At 43.0% G+C, this 23,100-nt stretch overlaps 1 protein-coding gene across 4 annotated transcripts in view; it reads left to right on the top strand.

Moving 5' to 3' along the window:
- LOC126352328 (steroid hormone receptor ERR1) overlaps window positions 1–23,100 on the top strand; it is a 361,140-nt gene that overhangs the window by 206,740 nt on the left and 131,300 nt on the right. For all 4 annotated transcript variants that reach the window (XM_050002679.1, XM_050002678.1, XM_050002681.1 and 1 more), the window contains exon 2: window positions 958–1,077. In XM_050002679.1, the coding sequence (XP_049858636.1) occupies window positions 958–1,077 (120 nt within the window). The remainder of the gene's footprint in view (window positions 1–957; window positions 1,078–23,100) is intronic.

Below are 23,100 nucleotides of genomic sequence, written 5' to 3'. Positions count from 1 at the left end.
GAAACGTCTAGATACGACTCCGCCAGGTGACATGTATCTAAGCATTCTGTCTGATTACCTGCGCGTGTATTCATGCCCATTGTGTATTCCGACGGACTTGGGTAATTCCAGCAGGGCAATGCGACACCCCACACGTCCAGAATTGCTATAGAGTGCCCCTAGAAACAGCCTTCTGAGTTAAAAAAGTCCCGCTGGCCACCAAACTCCACAGATAAGAACATTACTGAGCATATCTGGAATGCCCTGCAACGTGCTGTTCAGAAGAAATTTCGACCCCCTCGTACACACGGATTTATGGACAGCTTGCAGGATTCATTGTGTCAGTTCCCTCCAGCACTACTTCAGACATTAGTCGAGTCCATGTCACGCCGTATTGCGGTACTCCGGTGTGCACGCGGGAGCCCTACACGATATGAGGCAGGTGTACTACTTTCTTTGGCCCTTCAGTGTAGATTGTATTATTGAGAACTGCATCAAAATCCCTACAATATTCCCTGAGATCACACTGACAGAAAAACCTGGCGAGGGACTTTAAAATATATAATAAAGTAATCTGGAAGTAATTACTATAATTATCAGCACATTGAGTAGTTTATCATTAGTCATAATTTGTTGTTAGTTTACCCTATATAGACAACGAATAGTGCTGCTTCTGCCTGTTAAGGTTCAACTTGACCTGTTTCGCATCCCTTCACGTTGCCATTCACGGAACATAAAAGGCTCATGTTTTCATGTTTTCTCCAGTGTGTGCTGCCAAATCCTGGCGTGAATTCTTGCCCTGGCGTGACTTCTTGTAAAAGGATACGGTCCATTAACTTTGAGAATGCGTCCTCCACTTGCGAGTTCTCGACAGAGTGTTTTTTGTCACACACACCTGACTATGTCGCGCTCCGACTCGCCATTTGCCGTAAACTGCGATGAAGAGAGACAGAAGTGAGGGTGAGGTGTGTGTTGCAGGTGACGATGATGTCGCGGGCGGAGGGCCGCGTCAAGGAGGAGGTGGAGCCGCTGTGCTCGCCGTCCAACAGCGGCGGCAGCCTCTACTCGCCGTGCACCACGACGGCGCTGCCCGGCGACGTGAGTACCGCAGCCGCAGCCGCAGGACGCCCCACACGCCGTAAATATCGCACACTCGTCGCCGCCGCTACACTTCTACTGCACGAGCTTCCGCTCCCTTTTCTATCGAAACAGCCTAAACAGCTGCACCGTAGTCTCTGTACACATACACTACACACGTACACAGAGCCCACAAGCACTCGTTCACCTACATTTGGCGAGACTTCGGTCGGTACAGTATCTCAAAGTTTCAATTCAAATTACCTTGCTGGAATAAAATTGGGACAGATCGATAGCCTTCTCGTATTTGGTAGATCTTACGTCAGGTGTCGACAGGAGGCTCTCGACTTCTCCGGCCCCGCTTCTCTTCCTTAATTTGCTGGTAACTACACCGTTTTTGATCCCGTATAGTATGCTAAGCCTGCGTCTCCCTCCCGCTCTCTTGTCTGCGCCGTTCTCTTCGATGACCCTTCGTTCCAGTAAACTTTTTCGCAGTTCATGCCAAACCAAGATGCTTTCTTCATTCTCTTCGTTTATGCATGTATTCTTTCCTCACTTTTTTTTTTTTAGTATTCCTCGTTCCACATTAAAGCAGTCCATTTTCTACGCAGTTTCGTTTTAAACCCTCCAACTATTTTTCTTCTTTCTTTGGATTCTCCCGGATTTATTACTATACAGTAAAACTCCAGGTGAAACACTTCCCGAAAATCTTTCTCATAATCAGCTCTATCGAAACTCTTTTGCTGTCAACAAACCTTTCGCCATTTCAGCAGCTTTCTTTCTGTATCATTCTTCGTTCAATTAAACTTTTTGAAATTTATGTTCCACTCAAAATGTTTACCTCGTTATTAGCATTTCCAGTTGTATTCTTTCCTAATTTTTAAATTATTATTTCGGTCCTCATTGTATCGGTCCATTTCTCTCTAAATATTTTTACAACAAGCATATTTTACGCTATTTAATAATTTTTTTATTTGTTTTGACTTTCCACTATTTGTAACCATGTAATACTAAACTCAGGTACAACACTTCGCGAAAATATTTGTTAGTTACATCGAAATTCTTTTGCTGTCCACAAGCCATTCATCATTCCAACAGCTTTCTTACCAACGATACACGGTGAAGGAAAATAAAGCGATAGTAAGGACAGAGTAAGACAGGAACGTGGAATCGAGCTATGGCCAAAAAATGAAAGCCAAACAGCGACGAGCAAGCAAAAGTTTGTCTCTTGGTGTGGGTAGCGGTGTGGTTTTGTCCGAGTAAACTGCGTGCGCCAATCTCTTCTTCTCTAATATCTACTTGGGGCGATTCTCCAGGCAGGAATTTCAAACATTTGCTGTACAAAATGGGACTGAGAAAGAAAGAGTACTTAAAATTTAATTTCTGTTTTCTTCTTTGTTGTCTTATTTCACACTTGCTGATCTACCGTACTTCATTTATTTGGTTAATATGCTCCAGTACATATAGCTCCAGTACATATACTGCTGTTCTTATAAGAAGAAAAATTAATCCACGCTCTCTCTAAATTACTAGAAATTACAGTATGTTGTCTTTATAGTTAATTATTATTAATACTGCGGTTTATGGTGCCACAAGTTATCTATCTTACTGCACTGCTTGTTTTTGAAGCACAAATTAGTAGCTTTCCGGTACATTTAGCGCTGTTGATTTAAAGTTCAAGTGTTGTCCAGTAAAAATTTGCTCTAACGCGACAGTCTGTGGAAAGGAATTTCAAATTTCTCTAGCTGAATGTTTAGCCATTATCCTCAACAAATTTAGTAAGCAGCTGCGCTCTTCAGTATTACAAGCATTATAGCGTGCAAGTTATTTTAAATGCGCACACTTCCTTGTGTTCTTTTCGAGCTGTGATTCTCTGGAATATTTTATGCGCTTCGACGTCCTCTACCCTACCCTGACCTACTGCTGGCTACCTCTTATCTAGCTACTTTCTATCTCCTTCACACACTTTCCATTTTTAATAATCGAATTTCATAAGTATCAAAAACTATTTTACTTATTACAAGGGCTTTCCTTCTATTGATACCTTGACGCAACCTGTATGTTTTGCTGATTGTCACCACTTTGGTTTTGTCCTATATTTATCTTCACTGCATTTCCCCAGTTTTACAACCCTTTTCGTCGTAAGTTGTAGTTCTTCTTCTGAATCCGCTAACGCTGCCGTATCATCTGGATACTTGACTATCTTAACCGTATATATCTATTGCTCTTTCTCATGCTTTACCAATTTCTCAGCATAAATATTGAAAAAAAATTCTCTAGTCTATCACTTCTTCCAATATTTGACACCCGTCTTTTCCTCTTCACCAATCACTATAACCAATCTTTGTCTCATTTCAGCAAAAATATTGACAAAAAACACTATTCAAATATTTGACTCCCCTATTTTCCTCTTCACCAATCATTACAATCAATCTTAGTTGTAGTTCTTCTTCTGAATCCGCTAACGCTGCCGTATCATCTGGATACTTGACTATCTTAACCGTATATATCTATTGCTCTTTCTCATGCTTTACCAATTTCTCAGCATAAATATTGAAAAAAAATTCTCTAGTCTATCACTTCTTCCAATATTTGACACCCGTCTTTTCCTCTTCACCAATCACTATAACCAATCTTTGTCTCATTTCAGCAAAAATATTGACAAAAAACACTATTCAAATATTTGACTCCCCTATTTTCCTCTTCACCAATCATTACAATCAATCTTTGTCTCATTTGCAATTCCTTTATCAGGTTTCTGTTCTTCAAGGAACTCCTTGCTAATTTCTATCTTTCTGTATCCTCTGATCGTGAAACATCCAATGGCATCTCGCGTTTCTTTTCCATTCATGAATCTCTATTGGTCCTATCGCGTGTTTTCAACAATTTTTCTTTAATATCTTCGGAGTACAAGACTTCACACAACCTAGGTAATAAGACATATACAACTAATTGTTCAATAATCTTTACATTTTTGCATCACGTAGAATGGTTTGAATAGATCTTCATATAAAATGTACCAGTCATATAAAGGGTGTTTCACAAGCACTTATACCGAGCGAGGTGGCGCAGTGGTTAGACACTGGACTCTCATTCGGAAGGACGACGGTTCAATCACGTGTCCGGCCATCCTGATTTAGGTATTCCGTGATTTCCCTAAATCGCTCCAGGCAAATGCCGGGATGGTTCCTTTCAAAGGGCACTGCCGACTTCCTTCGCCGTTCTTCCCTAATCCGATGAGACTGATGACCTCGCTGTCTGGTCTCCTTCCCCAAACAACCCAACCCCACAAGCACTTTTGCAAAATTTGGGGACAGGTTCCTTACACCAAAACAAGGAAAAAATATCAAATAATCATATGTCCGAAAATTCTTTGTTTTCATGTTATAAATGAAAGATTACAATTTAGGTGACGAGAGCTCATCAATGCATAAACTAATAATAAATACTCGAAGTGCACTTCTCTTGCTTCCAAACAGGCATGCACTTGTTGAATTATAGACTGTTTCCTCCTTTCAAAACTCCCCGACGGTTTCAAATGGTGTCGCAGGCTTCCACGACACTCGACACTATGAAGAGTGCCCCAATAGATAATAATCAAAGGATTCAGAGATCGGCGGTCCGTGCAGACCTTAGTACTGGTCCTCCTCTCCGTTTCCATCTGTCAAGGTAGATAGCAGATAGCGCAACTCGAACACTAAGACTGATATTACCTGGGGTTCCATCATGCACGAATAACTTGTTTCTTCTATTTTGCAGGGTGGTCTGAATAAAATCCCTGTAGCAGCACCTGTAAAACGAGCTGGGGGAACATGGCCCTACCAGTCAGTCACCTACAATTCCACCCCATACACTAATCTTCTCTCATGTGATGTCAGCCTGTACTGTAGCATAACAAATTGCTATCGGCTCCTTCCAAACGCTGCATCGGCTGTAAACAAAACTGAAGAGATAAACAACGGACTGTCATTCTGTGCAACAAATCATCGGCAAAAGTCTCGCGTGGTAGGTTGCCGCCAGGCGTAGGGCCCTGCACGCGTTGAAGATGATACGGATACATGAGTTGTTCGTGATGTGTCCTCCAAGCTGAACTTGGAGGGGTACCTAATGCCTGGGCCGCATGTATTGCGCTGATATCTGGCTCTTCGTCGACAGCTCGTAGAAGGTGGCCTTCCTTGATCACTAGTCTGTGGTACTACGGATACAGCCTGGGGAACAAGACGACAGTAGCACCACATGTTGGACGACTCGGCTGTCTGTCTTTGGTCGGGAAACACCGATTGATAGAGTGATGCAGCATCGTGTCCACTACCATTCGAGCAGCCTTACACAAAACTTATGTCTGCCACCTCACAAACTGAATATCCTGCCATGTACGAGCGGGGCACTTTCAATTAACTCATTATATGTACTACATGTAAACAACGAGCACGTTGAAGACAGACGAATGACGAATGTAAACAGGCGTCCCTGGCGTCACAACGCCGTTTAGGATACAATGAGTTAAACGGTAGCGCAGATAAGTGAAGTTGTTGGTTTGTACGTGGAAAGCCGTCGGCCGACGGTGTGACCGAGCGGTTCTAGGCGCTTCAGTCTGGGACCGCGCGACCGCTACGGTCGCAGGTTCGAATCCTGCCTCGGGGATGGAAATGTGTGATGTCCTTAGGTTAGTGAGGTTTAAGTAGTTCTAAGTTCTGGGGGACTGATGACCTCAGATGTTAAGTCCCATAGTGCTCAGACCCATTTGAACTATTTTTGAATGCCGTCGAACGTCTACTTTCATCAAGAACTCGAAAATAAAGTATTTTCGGACATATGTTTATATGAAGTTTTACTCTTGTTTTGGTGTGAAAAACCTGTGCCCAAAGTTTGTGAAAGTATTCTCGGAACACCTGTATATTATTGATAAGATTAGTCAGTCTACATACTGCTCTATTTCCGAAGCCTTTTAGTGCTTCATCTCTTACGTTATTACAGTACTCTGAATTGATCTACTTCCAACATTAATATCTTTGGTCCAAAAGCCATCTGTTCATATATTCATATTCGCGATGCATTACATGTTCTCAGTGACGAAAAGCGGTGAGAACTTACGAAGAATTGCACTGATCTTTCGCCAGAGTCTCTGTAGATGTACTTCTGCATTTCATTTCTCTGCGTTTATTGTGGTATGGCAGGTGCGTAATTATAAATGAGTGTAATGATAACTGCTGATCTCATTCTTGTTGTTATGGATGAAAATGCAGATGAAGTTACTCGATATATGAAGCAGTCCTCACCACTCTGAGTTCTTTGCACACGAAACTGCACAGACATTTGGATTTCAGTTTATGACATTGGCACACAGTCTGATGGCTAGGATCACTCCGTCCATTTTAGGTCAGGTCGTATTCTTCGATCATTTCTTTTTCACCACTGGCGTACAAAATAGTTACATCTGAATCGAGTGCAATCACGTTTCCGCGAATGTTATGTAAGATGCTTGCTTCGAGGTATCGTCAGGCAACCACAATACGAACACATTTTGTCTAATTACGTTTTCGCAGGGTATTACTGCTGATGAATCACACTAGACTTCACACAGAAATAACCAAATTACAATCAGCTCCCGTGTAATGAAAGCAGATCAACATAAAACAAGAAGAAATCGAAGTCTTATGACGAAATTTAAGTTCTTTAATGTGCGTATTTACTGGGTAATTCTTTTTCCACAATTATATGTTTCTGTTTCTCCCTAGACAATCCACAGCAGACAGGAAGACAATAATACCACCCAACGGTAACTGTCTACATAAACTAAATATCTTTTTATTGTCGTGGTTGAATAATGAATGCGCAAATTTTAACAAGTAATCACGGTTGAGAAAACGTCAGTGTGACTAGATTTTCGTGTAAACTCAGTATTTTACGCAGTATTCATTTTGACGAATGAAATTAGGTCGTGGGATAAAGAGGTAGCCTTCTCATAGAGATTCTGTGACTTTTATGAACGCTGTCACATGTCAATGATTCGCCTAAGAGCTCCCTCAATTCTCTCGAATATACGCTCGCTACAGATACTTTTTGGAATGACACTCACTTATATCTGTGCACAACCGTCGCCCACTCCTCTAAAAATTATAATAAGCTGGCACGTTGCATAGAGCTTCATTAAATCTTTCCTGGCGGGGAAAAGGACAGGCTCGTAAAATATATTAGTGATGTGCGCTTCTCAAACTCTCTTCAGGTTCGAATAACGATTCATATAGCTTTAATGCTAGCAAAGCGCCAGAACTAGTATTGAGAAACTAGTAATATACAGCGAGAATTTTTAAAGAAGATTCTTGTTTTGCTTCTTGTATAGCGCAATGAAACTAATAAGTATTTCTCCCCCAGAGATTACTAAGTGAGTGGCTTGAGTGGCTGTGACTCTTAGAATTTTACCTCCAAGAGTCTGTAATACTGTCAGTTGTTGACCCTCTGTTTCGTGGAACGACGCAGTAATTAGATCTGGAAAGGAGGGGAGCGGGGAGGTGGTTGGATAGATGGATAAATAAATAAATAAATAAATAGACACACTCTTCTTTAATGAAATTCTTATACGACAGCGTATAATACATAGTCATAACAATTTCTGAAATTTACCAATTTCAATCCTGAACATACAATATTGTGAATTATTTTTAGGTCTTGGCATAAGCAATGGGGAAGGCATTGTTCGGTCATTCCAAATGGAAGCATAATATTGAAATTATCATTATTAAAATATCTTTCTGTTCACTGAAAGCATTATAATACTCATGGCGTACTGTGAGACATGTTGGCTTGTCCCTCTTACATAGTTGTGTTACCTTTGCCGTTTTGTGTGTACTCATGTTCGGATGATGGACTTTTTGAAAAAAAGTCTCAGAAGCGTTATACCTCTTATCAGTGTCGTCTTTATTAGAGAAAGAATGTTTTCAACCGATATCTAAAAGGATTAGGAAGAGCATGACGCGAAATTGTTTTATTACTAGCCTCTTTCCAGCAGCGTCACTCACTTACGCGTTCGACACATATCAAGCAAATCTCAAATTCCCCCGTCTCTTTGTCCATCTGATCGTACCACTTTCATCTCTCCACCTGGTACTCACTGTTCTGTCTCTCTCTCTCTCTCTCTCTCTTTGTCCATCTCTTCCACCCAGTTTCTACGATCATACTTGCCTTCCCCCCTCTCCCTCTACCCCTCCCTGTCCATCTCCGTCACCCCCTTTCACTGAACATTTACTCCTCCCCCTCTATCTGTACATCTCCCCCTCGTCCCTCTCTCTGTCCTTCTCTACAACCCCCTGTGTCTGCCCATCTCATTCCTCTCCACGCCATCTCTGTCCATCTCCTCCCTTCTCGCTGTTTATTTGCTCCTCCTCCATTCTCTCTGTGTCCATTCGCTACTCCCCTCCCTCTCTCTCCATCTCCTCCTCCCCTCCCTCTCTGTCCATCCCCTCCTGCCTCCTCTCTCCCTTTCCATTCCATCCTGCCCCCGTCCCTTCCTATCCATTCCGTCCTGCCCCCCTCTCTCTCCATCTCTTCCTCTATCCATGTCAACCTACCCCTACATTTAGCCTCTTCAAAGGATGTCGATAAAGCAGGCTGGTACTACTTCCACAACACGCCTCCCATGCAGCACAGCCTAAATATGAAGGGCTCGGAAACCCAGTCTTTCCCATGACGTATAGGCTGCTAAATGGCGGGTTGCCTACTTGGTTGCCCATAAGGGGCCTGGCAAATAATGCACACGTCTTTATCTCTGTAAATATTTGAGCTATAGCCTTATAAACACCCATTTGTTGGTCCTCTCGAGGTAAGAAGTTAAGTGTATCAAATTTGGTTCAATTCAGTCAAGGGGCCTGGGAAGCCTTCCCGGATGTATATACATATTCTCAGCTTATATTAGGTTGGTGCATAAGTTCGTAGCGTTTTTGTTTTGCATGTTGGTATTCCGGTTGCTATGGGTTTATTTATCGATTGTCATTTTTATTTGTAATTGACTGTTGCTATTTGAGTTCACATATAGTCATCTCGTCATCTAGAGATTGTGAGTTGAGCTATGGACGCTAGAAAATGGAGTACTAAGTGGAGAAATCAGGACATTTCCGACGTATTCTTCTGCTGGGGTTCAATAGAGGGGTGACAGCCCGAATCATTTGTCCCTTGTATGGCGATAATGCCACTGGACAGAGCACGGCAAGAAAATGGTTTTCTCTTTTTAAGAAGAATCGTTTTGACATTAGTGACTCTCCACATTCAGGACGATCGTCAGGTTTGACGAAGAACATTTAAACGCATAAATCCACTGCCATCAATGCCAGTGTGCTCGAGAACAGGTAGATGTGATGAACCATGGTCGTTCCACCATCGTGAGACATTTGCATGCAGTGGGGAAGTTTCAAAAGTCGGATGTATGGGTACAGCATGCTCTACGACAAAATCAAAAAAACCAGTGGGTTGCCATATGTGGATCTCTGCTTGCTCATCATCAATTGACTCGTGAACAACACCGGCCATTCCTATCTTGCATCTTCTTTACGACGAGCTAGTGATGTTGGGCGCTGCTGGAATCTGGAGCGAAGTCAACTTTCTAATTCGTACAAAAGGTATTCCATTGAGTACAGATCGGGGCTCAGGGCAGGCCATTCTACTTCAGGAATGTTACTGCACACAAACCATTCACAGATGCTGCTTTATGGCCAGATGCACTGTCACGCTGATACAAATAGTTATCGTCTTCGAACTTTTTCTCCACTGTAGACCATACACAGCACTGTAAAATGTGTTCATAACCTTCCTTACATAACGTTTTCTTAAGTGCAGTAAGGAGGCCACAGCCTAAACACGGAAAAAGCCACGTACTGTAACACCACCTCCTCAATACTTCTCTGTTGACGGTATGAGAACTACTGACCATTAAAATTGCTACACCAAGAAGAAATACAGATGATTAACGGGTATTCATTGGAGAAATATATTATACTAGAACTGACATTTGATTAAATTTTCACGCAATTTGGGTTGCATAGATCCTGAGAAATCAGTGCCCAGAACGACCACCTCTGGCCGTAATAACGGCCTTGATACGCCTTGGCATTGAGTCAATTGGTGAGATATCTGGAGAATGTGCTGACCAGGCCAGTACAGCACCTGCAACATGCGGATGTGCATTATCCTGCTGAAATGTATTGTTTTGCAGGGATCGAATGAAGGGTAGGACGACGGGTCGTAACACATCTGAAATGTAACGTCCACTGTTCAAAGTGCAGTAAGTGCGAACAAGAGGTGACAGAGACGTGCAACCAATGGCACCCCATACCATCACGCTGGGTGATATGCCAGTATGGCGATGACGAATACACGCTTCCAAGGTGCGTTCACCACGGCGTCACCAAACACGGATGCGACCATCATGATGCTGTAAACAGAACCTGGATTCATCCGAAAAAATGACGTTTTGCCATTGGTGCACCCAGGTTCGTCGTTGAGCACAGCATAGTAGGCGCTCCTGTCTGTGATGCAGCGTCAAGGGTAACCGCAGCCGTGGTCTCCCAGCTGATAGCGCATGCTGCTGCAAACGTCGTCGAACTGTTCGTGCAGATGATTGTCGTCTTGCAAACGTCCCCATCTGTTGACTCAGGGATCGAGACGAGGCTGCACGATCCGTTACAGCCAGGCGGATAAGATGCCTATCATCTCGACTGCTAGTGATACGAGGCCGTTGGGATCCAGCACGGCTTTCCGTATTACCCTCCTGAACCCACCGATTCCGTATTCTGCTAACAGTCATTGGATCTCGACCAACGCGAGCAGTAATGTCGCGATACGATAAACCGCAATCGCGATAGGCTACAATCCGACCTTTATCAAAGTCGTAAACGTGATGGTACGTATTTCTCCTCCTTACACGAGGAATCACAACAACGTTTCATCAGGCAACGCCGGTCAACTGCTGTTTGTGTATGAGAATTCGGTTGGAAACTTTCCTCACGTCAGCACGTTGTAGGTGTCGCCACCGTCGCCAACCTTGTGTAAATGCTCTGAAAAGCTAATCATTTGCGTTTACAGCATCTTCTTCCTGTCACTTAAATTTCGCGTCTGTAGCACGTAATCTTCGTAGTGTAGCAATTTTAATGGCCAGTAGTGTATATTGGCAGGTAATGTTTTCCCAGAACGCCAAACCCAAACCCTTCCATCGGGTTGCCACAGTATATAAGCGCGATTCATCACTCCAAACAACTCTTTTACAGTCATGCATTGTCCAGTAGCGTGGCTTTACACCACCTCAAGTGTCGCTTAGCATTGGCTACAGAAGTGTGTGGGTTATGAGGTGCTGCCTGACCAATGTACCCCATTCCTTTCAACCCCCTTTGCGCAGTCATTGTACTAGCTAGACAAATTTCATGTGATTTTTTAAAACCCTCCCTCCGCAATGTTCGACTGCCCCTTTCCGTCAGTACATGAGGTCGGTCTGGTCTTCGGTTAGTTGTGGTTGTTCCTTCGCCTTTCAACTTCCCAGTCTGTCACTAACAGTTAAGTTGGGCACGTTTATAAGTACTGAAATGTCCTATTGATTTGATATGCAGGTGACAGCCAGAGACTAGTCGACGTTCGAAGTCACTGAGCTCTCATGGCCAACCCGTTCTGGTATTCTGCTTCTCAGGTGACAACGCCTCCTTTTATAGTACCGGATCCAACTCTCGTGACATATAGCGGTCAATTCCGCGTTACATATGGGTGTCTGGATACTTTTGATCATAGAATGTGTTTATGATTTCTGACGGTATAACGGCCGTGGATGCAGAAGCGAGAGCATGTGTTACAGATCAAAATGCGTGGCTGAAGTCAGAGTTGGACATTCCATCTGCACTGAAGATTTTAGAGATGGAACACTAGATGAGCTGGAGGAGGGGATAGGGCTTAGATCGTCGTTAAACATTTCGCAGCATACCTGAAACGATTTAGTCAAGTTACGGAGAAGCCAAATCTTGGCGGCTGAACAGGCATGTGGGACCATCTCCTGAGAATCAAGAGACTAGCGTCTTAACCAAGGCGTCCATCATTCGCCACAGCAGTTCAGCCCCATATTCAGCCTCATGTAGCGCTTCATTTCTATCTCCAATGCAATAAGTATCATAAAGAAACTCCGGTTATCATCATGAATGAAAATGAAATTTCTTCAGTAACATAAACTGGTATGGTACAGAACAACACTCTTGGGTAACATAAAGCAACGTTGAACTTGAGCACGGATAAAAATACAGCTATCCGAGTTCGTCTTACGGTTGCCAAGCGCTTCATGACGGAAATATATGGCTGGGCCTTCTTCCATCCCAACCAGTCCACGCACGTCTTCAGTCTTGAATGACCTCGCTGTTGACATAAGGTTGGATGGTAAGATAAAACAAAAAAAAACTATTAACGATAATAGGATCTCATATGTACATCACAACGAGATTTCAAACGTTTCTGTTCGCAAAGGAGCAAATATTGATATAGACTACCACTTAACCTGAGTGAAACTAAATTTAATGTCCCAAAAATTCAGAAAAGAGGCGGCAATAATTCCTTAATTCAACACTAATGAAAACAAATCACTAATATTAGCAAACAAACTTGATAGACCCCAAGCACACAATTGAGAACAATTAAAAAGTTAACCGAAACTGTCAAGAACAAACTTCCTCTAGGAAAGTAGAAAAAAAACACACTTGATGGAATGAAGACACAAGGCATTCAGGAGATGGAATTATGACAAATAAAAAATGCACATGACACATTCATGGCAACTGTAAAAGAAGCTTAATGAATGAAATTAATTAAACTAGAACGAAATATGAGAACAGTCATTTCCTGTAACTGAACAACGCAAAATATATATGAAACAGAGACACTTCTTATAAAACATTAAAACGAATGGGTACCAAACCCAAAATCTCTACTTCAAGTAGGGAAATAGACAATTGCCACTTAACAACCAAGACGTCTACACAGAACTTCGCAGATAATTTTTAAAAAAGGCGTCTTTATTGCCCAGCTGTATTGTCCTGAGTACACATAAGTTTGCACTAGAGATTCAAAAACCAACCCAGATTCAGAAGCTCCATATGAAGAGGAAATTGATAAGAGAATTAAAACGGTATAAATGACAAAGCACCTGGCTAAGATGGAATAGTTGTAGCAGTCTTGAAATGAGCTGGAGCAAATACCTAGAAAGATATTACATTGTTCATGCAAAAAATTTGGTGAGTTAATAAAATTCCAGATTATTGGAAAATTGCATATACTATATAAGAAAGGAAACAGAACTGATTTTAATTCTATACAGAGATTTCTCTTCTTTCTGATCCTTACTAAACATTATTGTCTCCTCGATCAAGCACAACAACAGCTTGAAAAAATAGGCATATATCAAGCAGCTTTCAGAGCAATCAGATGTTGCCCAAAAGCAAATTTTAAGTCTGAAAATAATTCCCAGACATCAAAATTATAATAAAGCAGTTTGTACCTTTAATGATTTAGAAAAAGCTTATGTCTCAGTATACCTAACCTCCAGATTCTCAAAGAACAATGTATTTACCTCAAATCAGCACTAAAACTTACATAATCTGAGGTACGAGAGTCTACGAAAGTCGCTGTCAAGTTAAAACTGGAAAAATAATTTGTATCTGTGTTAGAAGGTCACTTAAATGAGACAGGAAAGACACAACTTGAATGAGCAGACTGAAACATTTTTACGCTGCAAATTCATCATTTGACAGCTGGCTTGGCAGAGAGCGGAGCAACGTGATTTGATGGGCGGAAGACAGACGATTCTGAGTGCATAATCCAATAGAGCACAAACATAAATAATAATAGTAATGATAACATAATACGAGAAATATACGTGATCTTAAAACAGCAAATTTTCACTGATGGTACTGTTTGAAGGAAACGCAAACGGAGTCGAAAACCTGTCTGTGCACTGGCCTTTTTTGAAGCCTTTTGCCGGTGATACCTCTCGTTTATTCTACAGGAAGGATAATCGAGGCGGGGTGACGACTTTCAACATTGATTAATGGATTAATGAAAAAATTAGGATCAACTGGAGTTATAAGCTTGTTTTCGGGGGAAAAAAGCATGGTACATGCGTCATTACTACGAACGGCTTGTCGCGTCTTATACGGACCGTGATCCTCGTTCCATTTTCCAGATGACGTAACACAAGAAACTGTAGATGAAGGAGAAGATATTTTGAGATTATGCCAGTCAGCGCTAAGTGAACCAATTTCTACTGTTAGTAGTTAAACTGATTGTCAGTTACTGTGCAACAATAAAACATTTCCGTACGTGGATGTTTACTTGCGAATTACGTATTTATCTGCATTAACAAGATCAGGAAAAGGCAGAGAAGGAAACTTAGTAGGTGACTATGGATTGGGGAAAAGAAATGAAAGATGAAGCCGCCTGGTAGAATTTTCCACACAGCACATTTTAATCATAGCTAACACTTGGTTCAAGAATCATAAAAGAAGGCTGTATACATGGAAGAAGCCTGGGGATACTGACAGGTTTCAGATAGATTATATAATGGTAAGTCAGAGATTTAGGAACCAAGTTTTAAATTGTAGGACATTTCCAGGGGCAGATGTGGACTCTGACCACATTCTATTGGTTATGACCTGTAGATTAAAACTGAAGAAACTGCAAAAAGGTGGGAATTTAAGGAGATGGGACCTGGATAAACTGAAAGAACCAGAGGTTGTACAGAGTTTCAGGGAGAGCATAAGGGAACAATTGACAGGAATGGGAGAGAGAAATACAATAGAAGAAGAATGGGTAGCTTTGAGGGATGAAGTAGTGAAGGCAGCAGAGGATCAAGTAGTTAAAAAGACGAGGGCTAGTAGAAATTCTTGGGTAACAGAAGAAATATTGAATTTAATTGATGAAAGGAGAAAATATAAAAATGCAGTAAATGAAGCAGGCAAAAAGGAATACAAACGCCTCAAAAATGAGATCGACAGGAAGTGCAAAATGGCTAAGCAGGACAAATGTAAGGATGTAGAGGCTTATCTCACTAGGGGTAAGATAGATACTGCCTACACGAAAATTAAAGAGACCTTTGGAGATAAGAGAACCACTTGTATGAACATCAAGAGCTCAGATTGAAACCCAGTTCTAAGCAAAGAAGGGAAAGCAGAAAGTTGGAAGGAGTATATAGAGGGTCTATACAAGGGCGATGTACTGGAGGACAATATTATGGAATTGGAAGAGGATGTAGGTGAAGATGAAATGGGAGATACGATACTGCGCGAAGAGTTTGACAGAGCACTGAAAGATCTGAGTCGAAACAAGGCCCCGTGAGTAGATAACATTCCATTGGAACTACTGTCAGCCTTGGGAGAGCCAGTCCTGACAAAACTCTACCATCTGGTGAGCAAGATGTATGAGACAGGCGAAATACCCTCAGACTTCAAGAAGAATATAATAATACCAATCCCAAAGAAAGCAGGTGTTGACAGATGTGAAAATTACCGAACTATCAGTTTAATAAGTCACAGCTGCAAAATACTAACGCGAATTCTATACAGACGAATGGAAAAACTAGTAGAAACCGACCTCGGGGGAGATCAGTTCGGATTCCGTAGAAATGTTGGAACACGTGAGGCAATTGTGACCCTACGACTTATCTTAGAAACTAGATTAAGGAAGGGCAAACCTACGTTTCTAGCATTTGTAGACTTAGAGAAGGCTTTTGACAACGTTGACTGGAATACTCTCTTTCAAATTCTGAAGGTGGCAGGGGTAAAATACAGAGAGCGAAAGGCTATTTACAATTTGTACAGAAACCAGATGGCAGTTATAAGAGTAGAGGGACATAAAAGGGAAGCAGTGGTTGGGAAGGGAGTGAGACAGTGTTGTAGTCTCTCCCCGATGTTGTTCAATCTGTATATTGAGCAATCAGTTAAGGAAACAAAAGAAAAATTCGGATTAGGTATTAAAATCCATGGAGAAGAAATAAAAACTTTGAGGTTTGCCGATGACATCGTAATTCTGTCAGAGACAGCAAAGGACTTGGAAGAGCAGTTGAACGGAATGGACAGTGTCTTGAAAGGAGGGTATAAGATGAACATCAACAAAAGCAAAACGAGGATAATGGAATGTAGTCGAATTAAGTCGGGTGATGCTGAGGGAATTAGATTAGGAAACGAGACACTGAAAGTAGTAAAGGAGTTTTGCTATTTGGGGAGCAAAATAACTGATGATGGTCGAAGTAGAGAGGATATAGAATGTAGACTGGCAATGGCAGGGAAAACGTTTCTGAAGAAAAGAAATTTGTTAACATAGAGGATAGATTTAAGTGTTAGGAAGTCGTTTCTGAAAGTATTTGTATGGAGTGTAGCCATGTAATGGAAGTGAAAGATGGACGATAAATAGTTTGGACAAGAAGAGAATAGAAGCTTTCGAAATGTGGTGCTACATAAGAATGCTGAAGATTAGATGGGTGGATCACATAACTAATGAGGAAGTATTGAATAGGATTGGGGAGAAGAGACGTTTGTGGCACAACTTGACCAGAAGAAGGGATCGGTTGTTAGGACATGTTCTGAGGCATCAAGGGATCACCAGTTTTGCATTGGAGGGCATCGTGGAGGGTAAAAATCGTAGAGTGAGACCAAGAGATGAATACACTAGGCAGATTGAGAAGGATGTAGGTTGCAGTAGGTACTGGGAGATGAAGAAGCTTGCACAGGATAGAGTAGCATGGAGAGCTGCATCAAACCAGTCTCAGGACTGAAGACCACAACAACAACAACAACAACATGATCACAACGAGTAAGAAAAAAATGCGTTTTCTAACGATGCAAACTACACGTCTACCGGAGTTCACTTATCAAGCAAAAACTTCTCCAAGCACTGTGTACATCACGATCTCAGAAGACTATAAAAGCGATTGGCAGGTGAAGGGTGATACCGCTGCTTAACAGGAATAATAGTGATTACATTCGAGGGCAAGGCGTCACTCGATTTTACGAACATGGAATGACTCTTGGTACGCTTGAGACGAATTAAACCGTCATACTTTCGAGTATTATGAAAATAAAAAGAACACTGATCTCGCAAGTGAAGAAAGCCGTGGTATCGCAGAAGTAGCTATGTGTGCACATCTTTAAGGTCGTGGACGTGTACACTTACCAGAGGAACCTAGCAAACAGCGAAACAAAAAAAGAAAAAAAAAACTGGACGACCATACCTGCACAGTCTGCATCATGCCTTCATAATCCTTCCCGTAATCATTTTACAACTGGTAGTGTTCTGCTCTGTCTCCTGCTGCGGAGTCGGTTATTGCTGAAACAAGCGGTTTTGGGTCGCACCTGTTCCTTTGGTCCACAGTTTACCCTGACTGTTAAAACCGCTCAAAATAATGTGTTTCTAAAATAATCGAGATTGGGTTTTGTACTGCTGTTACTTCCAGTAATAAAAGTAGATTTCGAACAAAGATTGAAAAATTCTAATGAAGGTGAAGGAGAAGGAGATCGTGATTAATGTGGGCTTGAGGCTGAAGCAGAAGGTCTCGTAGTCTACATCAAAGATGACGAATACGAAAGAGACGGGTGTGGCGACAGCAAGAGCGAAAGATGACAAGTTGACTTCCCAGCATAGTCGCTTTTGGACAGTATCAATTTTTCACCCTGAAGCAACCACAGAATTAGGGATTCAGTCTTTATCCCAAGCTATAGCACTTCAACAAAATTATAGGCATATCAATCAAATTTACCTTCTCTTACAAGGAACATTGTAGTGGTGTGACTTGTCCCGCTTTTAATTTTTTTAATCAAATTGAGTAAGTGCCTTCCAAACTAGGGGTCGTACCATTCTGCAATACAACTGATATCAAAGGACGACAGCAGAAACTACCCCACACACTAGGAGGGGCAAAATGCATTGAAATACTGGGTTGAACTGGGGAAGAGCACTCAACACTATTTTAATAACAAACTAGCAACAAACACGTGACATAAGACTCGTACTGGACTGCAGAGTCAATGTACTTGCCTGCCGTGTAGTGCGGCCTATCAGATGACAACACGTGTCCGTGGAATGTGCAATGCGACAAGAATTCGCCATCGCTCCAGATGCAGTTGAAGACAGTAAGGAGGTGGCGCTGGGAATCCGCTGACAAATGTTTCTGCATTTGCGAGTGGATGCGGTCTGGGCCAGGGAATGTGTCAGGACAGTCGGCAAGAGCACTGAGAAATTCCCACGCACTGGAGGAACATTATATGGCTCAGGGCGGTGTGGAGCAAAAGAGAGGTGTTGTTGTTCCACCCTCTGTTTGAGGAGACGAAAGTTGGGGGTGATAATTCTCAGACGCAGAGATGCGAGCATAATGCTCAGCAAGATGCTCTGAAATTACATCTGGATCAGCAGATACAGCTCCATTTGTGGAAATTTCAGGGACACCTGCAGGGGTATGATAGCTGAAAAGTCGGCGGAGCTTTGTCAGAACCTGGGAAGGGGAGGTTCGTGTTTCAATGGTGGAGACATAGCATTTCCAAGACTCCTGATTCCTTCATTTCATGAATAGGCGAACCTGGGCACGGAGCCGTTTGAAGGCAACGAGATTCTCCAGGGATGGGTGACGCTTATGACATTGGAGAGCCCACCTAAGGTCTCTGTGGCATGCAACACAGATTCAGTGGTGGTAGTGGATGTCAAAGTGTCCCAGTCAGCCTTGGGAAGAGCCCACCTGGGCAAGCGGCGAGATGAGGGACGCTGGGGTAGGAACAGGAAGAGTGAGAAGTGTTCACTAACACACAAATCGCCATGTGCTTTCCAGTGGATAGATGGGAGAAGGCCAGGACTGCAAACCGAGAGATCAATGGCCAAATATGTGCCATGTGCCACCCGGAAATGTGTGGGGCCTCTTGCATTTAGGAGGCAAAGGTCGAGTTGAGTTAGCAGGTCCTCAATATCCGTGCCATTGCCAGTAACCTGGGTTCCACCCCACAAAGGGTTATGGGCGTTAACATCACCCAGAAGGAGAAAAGGTGGGGGGAGCTGCAAAATGAGTGCAGCCAATATATGGGGCAGTGCATCACTGTCTGGAGGGAGATAGACGTTACATATGATAATTTCCTGCGTTGTCCTTACCATGACAGCCACAGCTTCTAAAGATGTTTGAAGGGGCAAAGGTTCGCTACACATAGAGGTAAGGACAAAAATGCAAACTCCATCTGACAGTCTGTCACAGGCGGGACGGTTTTTTTAGTACCTCCGACAGCAGCCACGAAGGATGGGGGTCTACATTGCAGGAAACCAGGTTCTGTGAAGGACAATGCAAAAAGCAAGTGTAACACTTAAGAGTTGACGTAACTTATACAGGTGGGAGAAAATACCGCCGCAGTTCCATGGGAAAATGACGCGTTCTGGAATCGGGTAAGACATGTAGTGACCAAGGAGACAGGTTATGTCGTATAATCACCCGCCGCCAGTATTTACATCCGTCGCTAGTGCAGATGAGGCGTCGGTGAGAGCCAGGTCCTCAGGGGATGCTAAAAGCTCCATCTCGTCCTCCGATGCATAACTGGTAGGGAGTGGTGGTATTGGTGCCACCAGAGGGTCCTGTTTCTTAGTAGACTTCTTCTTCATTTGCTTGTTCTCTCGCTTCTCTGTAGGAGCTTGCTGGGTGTGCATCTCCGAAGTAGCTTCAGGAATGGAGGAAGAGCAGCTTGTGGCTCCTTTAGCCACTGGCGAGTGTCCACTGTGGCATTAGTAGAGACATTCAAAAGGAGGGTCTCAAGGGACGCCTTCGGCACAAGAGAAGCCGGAGGAGGCTGTCGTGTCTCCAGCTGAGGGGAGGGCATTTGGGAGTTTGAGGGGGTATTGCTCCTGAAGTAGGTGCTTTGGGAGCAACAGAAGATGTGCCCCCTACCACCAAGGGAGCAGATGTATTTGGGTGACCCAGAGGGTCCACTGTATGTGGCAGGAGTGTGGAACTACTGGCATAAGAAAGGGTGATGTCGACATCGCTGCAGCATATGTGGATATCAGCCCAGCATATGTGGACATCAACCGAATGGGATGCAATCGTTCAAATTTACGTTTAGCCTATTGGTAATCCAGCCATTGCAGGGTCTTTTACCACATAATTTTCCCCTCCTTTTGGAGTACTGTGCAGTCTGGCAGGCAGGTGGAATGGTACTCTCCTCAGCTGACACAAGTTGGAGGTGGCATACATGGAGTATTTGGACGCAGTGTACATCCGCAGTCTCTACATTTGGTGCTGGAATTGTAGTCGGAAGACATGTGCCCAAACTTCCAGCAGTTAAAGCACCGCATAGGGAAGGAACGTAAGGTTAGATGTCACAGTGGTAAACCATCATTTTGACCTTTTCAGGCAATGGATCACTCTCAAAGTCAAAGATGAAGGCACCAGTAGCAACGCTATTGTCTTTGGTCCCCTGGAGACGCGCCAGATGAAATGATAACCCCACCACTCTAAATTGGCGCGGAGCTCGTTATCAGACTGCAAGAGGAGGTCGCAATGGAAAATAATCCCCTGGAACATGTTGAGGCTTTTATGGGGAGTGGCTTTTATGGGGAGTGACAGAAATGGGAATATCATCCCCGCTGTGTGGGTGATGCTGTCAGTATGAGGACTGCACCACTTCTCATTTTTGACAGCGCAGCCACTTCCCTAAACTTATTCTCGAGATATTCAACAACAAAAAATGAGACTTCATAGCTAGGAAGGAGGCGCCATCCGTTCTGCTGCAAACGAAATACCTTGGCGAATAAGTCTCTCTCTTGTCCATAGATCTACATTCATAGAGTGGTGTGGCTTGGAAGGGAAACGATTTGGGGTCGTATCTCTCAGCGTTAAACTGAACTTTGCCCTTTTTAGAGGCTGCTGGTGCCATTCGATCCCTAGCAAAAGATAGCTTGGTCCGCTTCATTGCGGGTCATCCGCCCTGAAGCCACCCACTCTGATCAGGGGCTCTCCCCACGGGCGCCACCCCAAAGACCACCTAGCACGATGACCGTTGCTGGAAGTACCGATGCCCCTAGAAGATGGGTATCAACTCCTTGGCATATATGGGGAGTTTACAGCTCAGGCATCAGCAGTGTGATCCATGTATTGTTAGGGGCTACCACCAAATGGGTACATGATGGCCCTACCACAACAGACTGGCTACCACGCTGGATGTTGGGTGCCAAGAAATCCAGTACTGTCAAGGGGGCGCAAGAGTACAGGAGACAACAGAAGAAGATGACATACCCCGGAAGGTGTTCTCGCCCAGATAGTTGAATTGCAGCTGGGGAGGCAAAGCCATGACAAGAAGAGATGTAGGAGATTTAATCTAATTGCACTATGGATAACCGAAGCTTCATGTAAGGCGTCCTTCCGCAAATGGCCCGCACTTCTGTATAATTTGGAAAGTGGGAGGTCAAACCATAAAATAGGACTTGAACTTCTAGGACTAAAAGGTGGGAGACTCCTTCTAGTCGCCTCTTACGACAGGCAGGAATACCTCAGGCGGAACCGGTGGACCCGCAGCAGGAACTCGGGACTGCAGATCGGGATGAGTGGCAACCGCACTTGATCTACGTTGCTCGTGTCGATTACCCGCCATCGGTCAAAACTCTGACAGTACTAGCTTGTATTGCATACGGCTGGCCTCAGCAGTAGCTTTGTGAGGCGTTTAATATTGACATGGAACCTCTCACGTCTACAGGTAAATCGATACGACGAACATTTAATCACATTGCAAGGTCTTCCGCCACTCCAGCCTTGTAATCGCATACTTCCGCCGTTCATCGAACAGAAGATGTCTACTAAGCTTGTCACCTGTTTTTACAAACTTGAGCACGAGGTAATCATTGAATCTAGAGCCTACAGTTACACCGTTACACCAGATACGCCTTTCACATTTCCTTTCTTGCGTAACTTCTTTTCTTGCTTAATTTCCGACACACAGCGAGACATCATATCGCTGTTGTTAATATAAATTGAACAATTAATTTTGTTGTGACAGTATACGTAAACTTGAGATAAAACAATGTAGAGAAAATACATCATAGAAAAATAGCGAAGCATATTTTTTTAAATAATGTACAGGTGTTGCCTCTTCACCATGCTCTGATGCACAATCTGTATTAAATCTGTGGACCCTGAAGATAGAGTGTGTGATCTGGAATATCTATTGGTTCAATGTAAAACCGAAGCACAGACAGTAAATAAAAACCAGTAGTTTACAGTCGAAGATATCACTCTGTCTATTCTGGAACAGATTTGCAATAAACAAATCGCGTGCGGGAGGCTTCAGAAAGAGGATTTGCTCCAAGAAAGTTGTTTTCTTGTTATAGAAGGTTATATGGTTCAAATGGCTCTGAGGTCTATGGGACTTAACATCTGAGGTCATCAGTCCCCTAGAACTTAGAACTACTTAAACCTAACTAACCTAGGGACATCACACACATCCATGCCCGAGGCAGGATTCGAACCTGCGACCGTAGCAGTCGCGCGGTTCCGGACTGACGCGCCTAGAACCGCTTGGCCACCGCGGCCGGCAAGAAGGTTATAAGTTACTAGTTTTAGCAGTGAAGATACTTTTTAGTATTTTCCGAAACACTGCTAAATGACTTGCCACACTTTTCGAATGAAGTCTATTTCCCACAAAATGTTTGTTTTCAAAAGACCAAGATTTCCAGTAAGTAGGGCATTTTATGCTACCACAGCATAACTCGAAACATAAGTAGAGCTAAAATAATGATTTTGTGGAACCTAATATGAAGGACGTTGTGTGGTGTTGTAATTAACTTATTGCTGTTCGCGACAGTCATAACTGACAATTCAATAATTAACATTCTTTGATAGTGCAGGTCTGATTGTACAGTCATCCATGACGCTTGAACGTTTTACATACATTTCTATTTGTACTAACTATAACTGAATGGAGGTATCAGTAAAAGAAAAGAATGCTTACAGTAAATGCAAAACGTAGTAAGCAATACGAATGACTCTACAGTTGTGTGCTGTATCGTGTTTCGAAC

The sequence above is a fragment of the Schistocerca gregaria genome, chromosome 1 (genome assembly GCF_023897955.1).
Source record: "Schistocerca gregaria isolate iqSchGreg1 chromosome 1, iqSchGreg1.2, whole genome shotgun sequence".
Lineage (NCBI taxonomy): Eukaryota > Metazoa > Arthropoda > Insecta > Orthoptera > Acrididae > Schistocerca > Schistocerca gregaria.
Note: the sequence above shows the minus strand (reverse complement) of the source record. Positions and strands in the feature narration are given on the sequence as shown.